We start from the raw sequence: 11,996 nt of genomic DNA, 5'->3' as shown, positions 1-11,996 counted from the left end.
TGGCTTCTGTTTCTCTTAATCAGGTTCATGTAATTCACCTGATGAATGCTATGCATAAGGCACCTTGTCACTGATGTTCACATCGCTGGCCTAAAACTTCGCATCTCAGAAAATCCTTTTTAATCGAACAAAACATTTTTTTAACTGCCCATATAAATTAACCTCTGATCTTACGTGTGTTACGTTTTGTTTATATAGGGTTTCTTAATATTTTCATAATACGAAGCAGCTGCTTAAAAATTAATGAGAAAAACCTTCCTTCCCCTGCTTTGCTCTTTGGCCTTTCAGGAAATTTCTATAGCTTCATTGCTGTCTAGACTGGAAGATGTATACAGCAAGCAGCACCACCAGCCCTCCTCCAGGAGCAAAATGCAGTGATGGGATGCGGCGATGTGGTGGGTTTTCATGCTGGTGTACCTGGTGCAGCTGACCCAAATGTTCCTGACCCAAAATACGACAGCTGTGTCCCAAGAGAGACCGCAGCTAATGCTGACACACAGCAAGGAGGCAGGGTGAACATGACAGGGACGAGAATGTGTTCCTGTCAATGGCACTGTTACAGGTAGTGCTGCTCAGCCTTGTCAAAGTGTTTTTATACTGTACAATAGGAGAAAAATTGAAAAAAAAAAATCATTAAGGAAATCTGACCCTTTGTCTGCTCTGTTTCAGTGGTTGTAAAATGACTAGACCAGGTCTTGATCAGTTTAAAAATATATAACTGGTGGGTTTGTTGTGGTCCTGATTTAATTAGAAAGGAATTAATTCCAGCACTGAAGTACAGCTTAAATACCTGTCTGGGAATTGCATTTTTAGCACACTGGCTTGACCTTTTACTAGACAGACTAGACTGGCACAAATTTTGGATAAAACAGTCCCAATAAAATTAACCTTTCTGTTTGAAACTTGAAAGAGGGAACTATTTGGTAGGGTACTTCTTCCTCTCTTCTTTTGTTTTCCTGTCCTTACGAATACACACAGCCTTAGGTACAGTACAAATATACACAGTCAATTTTATTGTAAAATAATTGCCACACTTTTTTTATTGATACCACACTTCCACCAAAAAGGGTTATTAAATAAATACTACAAGCAAACAAACACCTGCTCTCTTGCTACCCAAAGTAACTGACCTGGAGACCTACTTACTACCCACTCAGACAACACAGACTCGAACCCCTCTATAGTGGTTTATGAAAGCAGAACACGTTTTAAGCGTATTTTCTTCATATCTCCTCTTAAAGAAAATTCACTCTGCAGTGTACCAAGAAGGAAGCATCTCGTGCTTACGGTAGAACCATAGAATAGTTTCTGTTGGAAGGGACCTTCAAAGCTCATCTAGTCCAACCCCCTGCAACGAGCAGGGACATCTGCAACTAGATCACTTTGCTCAGAGCCCTGTCCAGCATGGCCTGGAATGTCTCTAGTGGTAGCTGGAAAGTAACACTGCATTTGACTGCAGGCAAACTGTGTGGTGACTGTTCACCCCGCTGGTGATTGTGCCTGCCATTACATTTCCAGGGTCCCCCACTGCTCACAGTGAGACATGGGTAAAAGCACAGTGGCTGTAACATGCTCTCTGCTGGGTTCCTTGGGAAGTCTAGTGCCTGCCCAGCACAGTTTCCAGAGATTTCTTAAAACAAAATAAAAGCCTACCAGCTACCTAAAATAAATGCTTTTGTTCTATGGTGCGTATGGTGGAGGCTTTTCTCCAGGCAAGAAGTAAGTCGGTGTATAGAGGGCTGGGGCATTGGGGGGAAGACCATAGCTGGAGCTGGACTGAGATGGCGGCTGAGTTTCTTCTGATAGAGAAACGTCAGTAGATGATGTTCCTGGAAAATTGCTGGCAGGCTGTATATAGACAAAGAAAAACACATTGTTCAGTAAAGCATTACAGTCCCATTTGCAGCTCTGAGTTCAGTGTTTGCCATGTAAGTGTTAGATAATAAGCCCCATGATGAAGTTTCTCATGCATTGCAGCACAACGTTCATTTTAGCATGATGGTGTCTAGTGAAACAAGACAGATTCCATCTGTAACCCAAGTCACTTTTAATAGACATTGCGCATACAGCTAGGCAATAGAGCAGAACAGGAATTTCTGCAAGAAAAGTTGCTCTGGCTTCCTGGGTGAGGCACTGCACCCGGCTGGCTGATGAGGTTACGTGTAGCTGCTCATTTCCAGGCATCACTGTGAAATTTAAATTATCTCAGATGTAATTAATCTCAGTTATAATACTTGCATAAATGCAAGGTCTTATTCCTGTGCCAAATGCAGAATCCCCTTAAGAGAAAATTTTACAGGTAGGCATGTGTCTCCCTGTAGGTCTATTACTTTGGCTGTCTCAGTGGCTGAAGGAGGCACGAAAAATAGATAGAGCTTAGGAAGCAGCCCATGTTCAGCAACAAGCAGATTTTGCTAAAACAAAAGAATGCATTTAGGGACTAATGTTCTGGATAAAATCCTACCACTACTTTAAACCAGGGTTTGTCATTGATTTAAAGCAGGTCAGGATTTCATCCTCTCCCTCATAAGCCAACACACGCCAGTCCTTAGGGTTCATCAGAAGAGTTGTGTTCAGCTCCCCTCAGGCTCAGGCCTTAAGTGCCTGGAATTTAAAAAAGAAACAGAACGAAACACAAAATCATAACCATGCATCTTTTTCAAGGGAAATGAAAAATCTGGACAAGTAAACACTGCTCCCTGCTGCAGAAGAAGTAATAGTCACCATATAGAAGGCCAGTACCAGAGGTGGCACTTGGACAATGGCATCTCAGAACTGGCCAGGGCTGGCAGACCCCAGGCCGTGGCCCTTCTCCGTGGGGCTCCAGCTCAGCAGGGATCAAACCTCCACGGCCAGGAGAAAGTTGTCCTGCATTTGTACCACAGGGTGAGTTAGTGAGTGAGAATGGGGTCATCCTGACAGGAAGGTTGATCGTGCCCTTTTACTCTCCAGGAGGAAGTGCAGGTATGCTGACAGACCTGCTAGTTAGATCTGCTCCAAACATAATACTAGTTTTGAGTAGTTTGGTTTTCTTTAATTTATTTTGAAGTTGTTGCTTCCCTTTCCCCCTCAAACTGCAGCCGCTGTTTCCATCTGTCTGCCTGGAATTGCTTCTGTAATGACTTCTCCTCTGGCAGGAACGATTGGCACAACCCTTCCTGCTGTCATCACCACCAGTCCCTGCACAGCTAATAATTTACTTGACCAGTTGGCAGGCCTGTTACCAAGACTAGTTGTGCCTGAACTGTACCAATAAGGGCTGAATGATTTTGTTAGCACATGCCACAGTAAGCAAAAGAAATGCTGGTTACATGTCTGTCAAAATGCATTCTTGTTATCACTTTTTATTTTTTGCATTTGGCCAATTTCTGCTTGTGGACAAGGAAGGATGAGGTGAACTGAGAAGCATTTATCACCAGCTCAGGTGGTGATTTTTTTTAAAGACTTTGTTTGTCCCTCCAGCAAGCAGTTATTCAGTGTGATACGGGATTCAGCAGAGGACTAGGACTGAATTTGCTCAGTGATGGGAACCACAGGTGAACTCAGGTTCATGGCCTTTAAGCTAATGGAGCTTCAACCTATGCAAGTGGGGGCAGCACTTAGGCTGGGCTTGTTTGGTACCAGACTAACCCAAGGTGGGATATGTTCCCAGGAGGAAGAGCTATGGCTGTAGATTTCCTCTGCTCGAGGTGAGGGTTCAAACTGGAGTTATTAGTTGGTAATTGATTGCTAACTGCTTTATTTAATTAACTAGCATCAATTAACTTTCTCTCCTCCTCCCCGCCCCCCATCTCTTAGCTGAAGAAGGTTTTGTTTCTTTTGTTGTACTGAACCATCATGTCTGTGACCCTGCCCTAACTGGGGGCAGGTGCAGGGCAATGTGAAATGCAGGGCTTAGGAACAGTGTTTAGCCAAATACTGAGCATGCCAAAGCAAAAACTGAGAAAAAAAATGCATCTTGGGGGCCTTATTTGGATCTTGGTCTACATGGAAGCAAAAACATTATACCTTTTGAGATGCCCAAGGGCACCCTCTGCCACCTGCTCCAGAAATATGTGCAGGTCTCATGTAGACTTTGGTCTACATCAGCCAGCCCTGTACGGATGTCTTGTGAACTTCAGGCCATCTCAGGTGCTGTATCTTTAGGCAACTGAACTGCACCTTTAGGATCCACAGCTCAGCCTCAGATTTTGACATCTCAGTTGAAGGTTCAAGGATGTAGATATCTAAGCGCACAGCATGGTGACATGTAGCAACCAAATCCCACCCCTAGTCAGTGGAAAGGCCTTTAGGGTACGTTCATGCCACTCACATCGTATTTCTTTAGCCTGAGTGAGAAGTGCCTCACTCTCTCTGATGACTCTGAAGGGTCAACTAGCTTAGGTGGAGTCTCCTACACTGTGGATGCCCACAGGTAAGTCCCCAGACCTTTTGGGATACCATGGGATATCCCAGACATTCACACAGATGTGACATGGAGACTCCTGGGGGGACAGCAGAGGCCAGGTGGCTACCCAATCTCATTATCAGTCAGCACTAGATCCCTACACACCAACAGCCCCTGTGTTTAGCCAAATGCATGCCTGCTCCAGGGCCTGTAGGTGCCTTAAGGACCAGGACCAGCTGAGCAGGGCTTGTGAAGGCCTAAATCACTGGGCACTGCTTGGAGCACTTACATGGGTCAGGAAGACCTACCTACAGCTCCATGGATTCAGCCCACAGCTCCCAAGTAATGGAAATGGATGACAGTCAGGCTTCTGGCTGTTCCTTATCAGGCCTGCTTCTAACATTTACCCTTTTGTAGCTTTTAATAAGTTTATTATGATTTTTTAACTCATATACTGATGCAGAAATTAATTCCCTCCAAACTACAACATGATGAGCTCATACACATAGGAAGGCTATTGCCTTTTTTTCCCAGGAAAAGAATTAAGCACTCTCCCTTGTGGAGCCCAGTGCTTCCCACTAACCTATCCTGGCTTGGGGATAGCTGGTGGTGTCTGCTTCCGAATGTTATGAAAGGGAGAGAAGAAAAATGAACACATTTCTTAGAAAAAGCAGGAACCTAGGAAAAAAATCTGCGTTTATTTTAGAATGCAGTTAAGAATTTGGGATAAATATGATGTATTTCTGTTTGTCAGTGGACAAAGAACTGAACAGTTACAATTGATCCTCATTACTACTTGTGTGCATCTTTTCAGCTTAATTGCTTTCTTTCGTCTGTTTTTATCCCTTTCTCTCTCTATTCTTGGCTACGTGCTAACAGAACGCAGCAGAGCAGCACAGCTTTTCAGCTAAAAGCAAACAAAAAAGGATCTCCAAGTGTGCTCTTTTTTTCCTCTCTCAACCCATGGTCTCCAAAGGCGCCTGGCCCCATTTACGTTGATAAATAAGATGTGCCAAGGACTGTTCTCTGGCTGTGAAGCCAACTGGCACAGCACATATCAGATCGCTACAGCTGAACTCTTACCACCAAACCAGTGTGACTGTATGCACACTGCCTACCAGGAAGGGTTCATTGCCCTTGCCGTCTCCTGACCCCTTCCTGGGCACTGCCGGGAGACTGTTAGTTAGGTGCTCTGGGCCAAACCCATACCAGGAGCATGCTAACAATTCACTGGTCTGGATGGTCATCATGTCCCACTAATTGTGCCCAGTAGCTTACTGGACCTGAACAGATGTAGCCCAGGAAGCTGTGGGGAGCTGGTCCACAGCTAGTTCATGCTAAACATGCAGTGTTTTCAATTAAGAAGTATTGCAACACTTGTGATACCCACCAGTCTAACACTGCACAATCAAAGTATAACAAGCCATTGGATTGAACAAAACACTCTTACTGTGCTTTAAAAAAATCTAAAACCTCCTAGGATTACTCCAGGATCTCGGTACGTTCAGTTATTTACCAGCTCACCCTCACTCTGGGGCACCACTCCCTGTGTTTTGCAGGCCAGGTCTGACTGGAGGAGCACAGACTTGGAGCACAGACTTGCACTTCATCCTTCTGAAGGAGGTGAAGCTTATGTTGTAACCCCTACCCCAAGGGGAGGAAGCTGTACCTCCAGCAGCTTTTCGTCCTGCCTTGAGGCCAGCTGCCCCAGGTCAGTAAGGCTCACCAACCTCTGCCAGCTGCCATGGCAGCTCTCTTCCTGTCTCCCAGCAGTGAACCATCACAAGTGCTTATAGTAAGCTAAAAGAAAAAGGGCTCCATCTTCTGATGAGTCCCCGTTGGTTCTTGTGGCAGGCAGCCATCTGGGAACTTGCTGGGCTGCAAGTGGCACTTGAATCCCTATGTTTAATAGCAGCTGATGGACTAATTCCTTAACCCCTCATTTATACTCTTCCACAACATCCTGTGGTATTTGAACCTTCTCTGGTGTGCAAAAACTCTTCCTATTTCTGGCTTGTCTTGCCAACTAATAGCTTTATTTGGGCAAGTTATCACTAATAACCAGCCACAATCCTTTCCATATCACTCAATTTCACAGACCTCATTTCCTCCCCCTTTCTTGCCTCCTTTCCACCTGATGAGTCCTGATCTACTTATCTCCATATTAAGAGTAAAGTGGGCTAAGATGTGTAAACTTTCCTGCCAAAACCTGTTGTGTATCAGATGCTTCCTTTGGCTTCCCCTCATGCCTCTGTTGCTGCTTTATCTTGCTCAACACAGGGGCTACATTCACCTTCACGACTACTGCAGCCCAGCTCTAATCCCACAGTGCGATTCCTGGTCAGCAGAATCCAAAGGATGACCAGAGAAAGGATGAGATCTGAGAACAGACTTGAAAACTAGGCCCAGACTAAGTCATCTCAGAGATGAGTCTCAGTTGGCATCCAACTTCCTTGCCTCATTTCAGCCCCCCAGGAGCCCATATCTGCCACTGCAGAGTTTGTACTGAGGGGCCACTTATGCTTTTCTGATGGAGTAAAAGAAGGGTGCCATTTTGTACTGTACCTGAAGAGGTAATGGGTAGGATGGATATGTAGAAATAGTTGCTGCAGAAGGACAGAACCCAGCGTATGTCAGGATCTGTTGAGCAGGATTGTACAGGATCTGAGGAGGAGGTGCGGCACTGAAAGCGATTTGGGACAGAGGTACCTGTTGAACACAGGGGACAACAATATATCAGCACAGCACAGAGAGGGCTGGAGCAGAAACTGGCTGTTTTCCAACACAATACCAGTACTAGGAAAAAATAAACACAAAAAACAAACAAACAACAAAAACCCAAACAACCAACAAACAAAAACAAAGCAAACCAAAATAAACAAACAAGGAGCAGACAGAATGAGGAGGGTGTATTTGGAGTGAATTTTCTGGCCAGAATTACACAGTTATTTTAATAATCTTCCCTTGGAAAAAGACTGCTGGTACTTCCCTAGCACCAGTTACAGAAGCACTGGCAGGACTCCAGATCTGAGACAGCCTGAAGAGCTGCACAACACACAGCTTTGACAACCTCTTCTTATCCACTCCAGCACCAAACACCCAGTCCTTGCTGCAGACTCTTTCCAGTAGCAACCACCCATTGCCCTCATGTCTTTTCTCTCTGCTTTCCTACACTGATCGACAAAGATTTCCCTTTCCATACCACACGCTCATCTTTCACAGCTCCCTCTCACTTATGAAATGGAGTTTGCTGCTGGCTGCCCAATACCACCCCCCCATGTGCATATCCCATTCCTGCTGCATAGAATTCATCATGTCCCATGGCTTTATTGGCATGTCCCTTAACTGCAATGTGAGATGAGGTTTGCAGAAAGAAGTGTTAATACTAGCTCATATAAAACAAGCTGATACAACTGGGGGAGAAAAAAAAAAACCTGAAAAAAACAGAAGTTAAATGTGAAAGGGGACCTTGTGTTAAACCCTAAAACATTGTGATACAAAACTATTTGTGAAGGACAGTAGAGCTCTGTGAAAGATTTTCATGTCCCTCTGCTTTGCAAAGCAAGACAAATCTAGTGCTTTCTTTTCTCTCCTTTGTTTTTGTTAGCAGATTCCTCTACATGAGAGCATGGAATTTTCTTTTTACTGAAATAATAAAACACGGTGCTTGCAAGACAAATGCTGAAGGCAGCAGCCAGGATTTTTGGTTTTTTTGTCATTTCCTTTCAGATATATCAGTGAGACATACAAACCACCGCATCCTCTGAAGATAGTGTGAGATCTCACTGTGACTGAGAAAGAGGCACAGTGATTGTGTTTGTAAATGGAAAACATAATCTAGGTCACCTCTGAGGTTACCTGACAGTCTAGGACTTAGCTCTCTAGAGAAACTTATCACCCCAGGAGCTGGTGCAGAGGATGGCTAGGCCCAAAAGCAGATAGCCTATTTCTTGTGAGAAGGCAAGTCTCTCATCTTCAAGGTACCCTCACCAAAACACCTCCTTTCTACCCACCCTCCTGGGTGGATATGGTGAGGAGAAACAAAGAGGCACTGCCTTTCAGGCAGGAGCAGTGAGAAGCTGCTAACCAGCTTGCCTCAGACCCACAGGTTCGGGGCCAGTGACATGGCCCACCCCCGTGTGCCCTTCCTTGGAGGAGTGGGGCCCTGGTGTGATCAGATCCTTCTGGCTGTGGACATAAATATGGCAAGAAACATTTGTTTGACCCAACATGAAACACAGATGCCTGTTCTGCACCTGTCACCAGTTTTCTGGTGTGGGTCCCTTTGCGTGCCACTGTCCTCCAAGGAACCTTTCTCAGTCCTCTTATGTTCTGTCCAGTCACAGCAGCATCATGACAGTCATAGAAGACAGGTTTGGGGAGTCATCCACCCCAAATCCACTGATCAGAGCACCTTATTATCAGGCTCTCTGATCCCACTCTGGAGCTAGCAACAACTCACAGGTATTGAAGCTTTTATCAAGTATTCCAGTAATGACACTGTGTTAAATTAGTCACATACAATACAGGGGTAAGTGGAGATGTTTTTAAACTGAAACACCACCCAAATCAAAGAGATAAGGAGCTGATAACCAGCCAGGGAGTGCTGCCAGTGCCATGCGGGCACCTGGGGGCAGGGAGCTGGGGGAACCGGGTGGTGGATGGATGGATGGATGGATGGATGGATGGATGGATGGATGGATGGATGGATGGATGGATGGAGGGGCTCTCTGGCTGCCTCCCACCCAGCCCACGTGTGTTTGGCTGTGCTGCTGCAGAGCAAGAGAGGTCAGCTCCACAATCCGACAGAGACTTGCCAAAGCATTTATTCCTGAGCTGCGGCTGCTGTTAAGGTCAGACTGCACCTTTAAGTTGTACAAGTTCTAAGGCATGAACACATTGGCAAGTAGCTCAGTAACTAGGGTTTTGTTTTGTTTTTCTTTACAGAGCAGGGTGAGGGAAGAGTAGAGGAGATAAGGGAATGATTCCCTTAGATTTCCTTGAAGACTTTCCAAAAGGAGACTAACTGAAAAAAAAAGAAAAAAAAGAAAAAAAAAAAGCAAAAAAAAAAAAGCTGGCAAGCCCCCAGCACCATACACAGTTCTGATTAGTGCAACCCTAAACTCAGGGCAGGCAGATTCCTTGGCAAGGTGTGTCAGGAAAACATCTACAAGATGGATAGGGTGTCAGGGAAGGGAGTATCTAAATGAACTCTTAGTACTTGCAAGTGAAGTTTTTCATGCATTTCTTTACCTCTGTCTTCTGTAAGAAATCATCAGGGTGTTTTACCATTTTGCATATTATAGGTACATACCTATATGCATTATATCTTAACTCGCTTTTTGTTAAAACTGATTTTAAGCTAACTGCCCAGCCGGCATCCTACATCCAAGCACATGGTAGATCTGAAAAAGACGGTACCATTATAACCGCTGCAGCGCCCCCAGAACCCAGCAGATGACAGAGGACAGCACCATGGGTGACACTGAGGCCACTGAGAGCTGACATCTTGTGGGTCAAGAGAGGATGAAATGTTTCCCGCCAAGCCAGCATGGCCCTCTGGCAGGCAGCAAAATGGCGGGTAGCATGCCAGGGTCTGCAGGGAATTTGTCACAAGAAAGAAAAGCCACAACATGCAAGACAACACTTCCTTTTTTTTTCTGTCCAGGAAATGTGATGGGTTTAGAGGCAGCGGCACTGTTTTGCAAACTCTCCCCTTTGTAACATGTTTTGGCTGCCAGTGTTCCCCAGAGATAAACATAACGGTTTTTGTTTGACTAGTCAGCTTGGCCCTGTGTTTTCTGGAAGTCAACCTCGGAGCAATGCCCTGAGGCACTTCAGTGGGTTTTGCAGCTCTCCCTGGAAAATGCCATTGAGCATTTCTGTGGGAAGGTGACATCCTGAAAGAAAGAAAATTGTTCTTCCACACATTTCAAAGGCTTTTTCCCTTATTTCAGTCCCATGACCCTTTCTCTCCTTTTCTGCTCAAAGTTTTCTTGGCCCCATCTTTTCCCAAGAGTTAGTCCTTTCATAACAAAAGTGAGCAGCAGATTAGCAAACCAGCTCTGGTCCGTCACTCAAAAGGATCCTGAAAAAGCAGAGGCAGGAGCAAGGAGTGGTCACTGCATTTTGGATTGCTGCTTTACTAACACTTTAATAAGCACAGCATGGCTCCTGTGCTGCAGTAACTGACACAAACTCATCCTTCCCTTAAGCTAGTAAGGGTTTTTTTCCCAGTCCCGCTACAGAGGAGACACTAAACAGCTTATTCAGATCAGGTTTTTAGCCAGAGCCTGACAGACTCACTGCAGCTGAGCCCGGAGTTGGGGGAAGCTGCACATCCACTGCTGGTGTGATTTTCTTGCACAGTTTTATGCTGCACAGTCAGAGCACTCTGAGTTTGATCCAGGCTCTGTCTCTCAGCACAGGCATGGAGAGCCCAGTTGTCCCAGGAATGTCTCCCCAACTTGGGGTCCATCGCGAGCACTGCAGTGATGGCCCCCAAGCAGCACAGAGGTATGCCTGGGCTGGAGCTCGTCCTGCTACAAAGCTCAGCCCAAATCCCATGTAAGTCAGTTTTTGCGAGACAGATTAGGTGGAGTCAGGCTGGCTCTCTGCACCCTGCCTCATCTCAGCTCCCTCCCACAGCTACCCATCTGCCAGACAGGGGAAAATGCTTAGCAGCACTGAAAAGCTGTGGTGACCTAGCAAGGACTTACAGTAGATGATGCCTGCATTCACCTCTTCAAGTAGCTGCTCTTCCCTTCGTTTCCCACTGTGGTTGTTTCTGCTCCCCTTCTGACATTGCTCCTCTCACAGGGAGGGAATGAATTAAGCTGGTGAAGCTGCTTCCACTCCCATCAGGCTGCCACAACTCTTCACTGTTTGGCTGCAATTTGTTATCAGATTCTTGCAAGAGTCCCCTCATATAAAGGATGGCTTACATACAAAGGCTCAGTATGCTTGTTTGCCTTAAACTGGAGAGAGGAATATTTCCAGCAAACGTTTTGCAACTCTTAACAAAGGTGAATTTCAAATAATTCATACAGCCCTGCTGTGTTACAGGGTTTTAAACACCCAGCGCATGTTGTAGATAGCCTGGACATACTTGCTAAGGGATGGTGAGTGGTCAGAGCAGGTCTTGGATGCCCTCCAGTCTGACTGGGTCCTTGGCTCACTGGCTGCCAGCTCTGAGAAGCCTCCTCCCTCTAGTCTACTCACCCAGTGCATATCACCCATCTCTTGCTTTCTCTTCCCTGCTCCATCCCCCTCATCTTTCCTTTCACCCGTCTTTCTGTTCCGTTTTCTCCTCCAAAACAGTCACCAGAAACATCAGGGTTCTGAGATGACCTGTGCTGCTATCACACCTCGCCTCAGCTCCTACATTTCACCCCCATCCCCACGCTTCTGTCCCTTTAGTTTGGAAGACTGTCTACTCTTCTGAGTGCCTAGTAAGTGGGGAGGCACTTGGTCTTCGGCACTGCTGTAGCAAACATGACCACTGACAGTGATAATCCCAGGAACACCTACTTCACCCTTTTAACACATCAGAAAATCTACGCAGATGAGGCAGTGTATCACAGAGTCCCTCCAAGCACACAGCCTCTTA

General features: G+C 45.8%; 1 protein-coding gene across 1 annotated transcript in view; it reads right to left on the bottom strand.

Moving 5' to 3' along the window:
- Positions 1 to 985: 985 nt before the first annotated feature.
- TMEM255B (transmembrane protein 255B) overlaps positions 986 to 11,996 on the bottom strand; it is a 76,291-nt gene continuing 65,280 nt past the window's right edge. Inside the window, exons 7-9 of the mRNA XM_065046790.1 lie at positions 8,494 to 8,575; positions 6,953 to 7,096; positions 986 to 1,848 (exon numbers count right to left, since the gene is read on the bottom strand). Of these exons, the coding sequence (XP_064902862.1) occupies positions 1,681 to 1,848; positions 6,953 to 7,096; positions 8,494 to 8,575 (394 nt within the window). The 3' untranslated portion in view covers positions 986 to 1,680. The remainder of the gene's footprint in view (positions 1,849 to 6,952; positions 7,097 to 8,493; positions 8,576 to 11,996) is intronic.

The sequence above is a fragment of the Columba livia genome, chromosome 1 (assembly GCF_036013475.1).
Source record: "Columba livia isolate bColLiv1 breed racing homer chromosome 1, bColLiv1.pat.W.v2, whole genome shotgun sequence".
NCBI classification, from domain to species: Eukaryota; Metazoa; Chordata; class Aves; order Columbiformes; family Columbidae; genus Columba; species Columba livia.
Note: the sequence above shows the minus strand (reverse complement) of the source record. Positions and strands in the feature narration are given on the sequence as shown.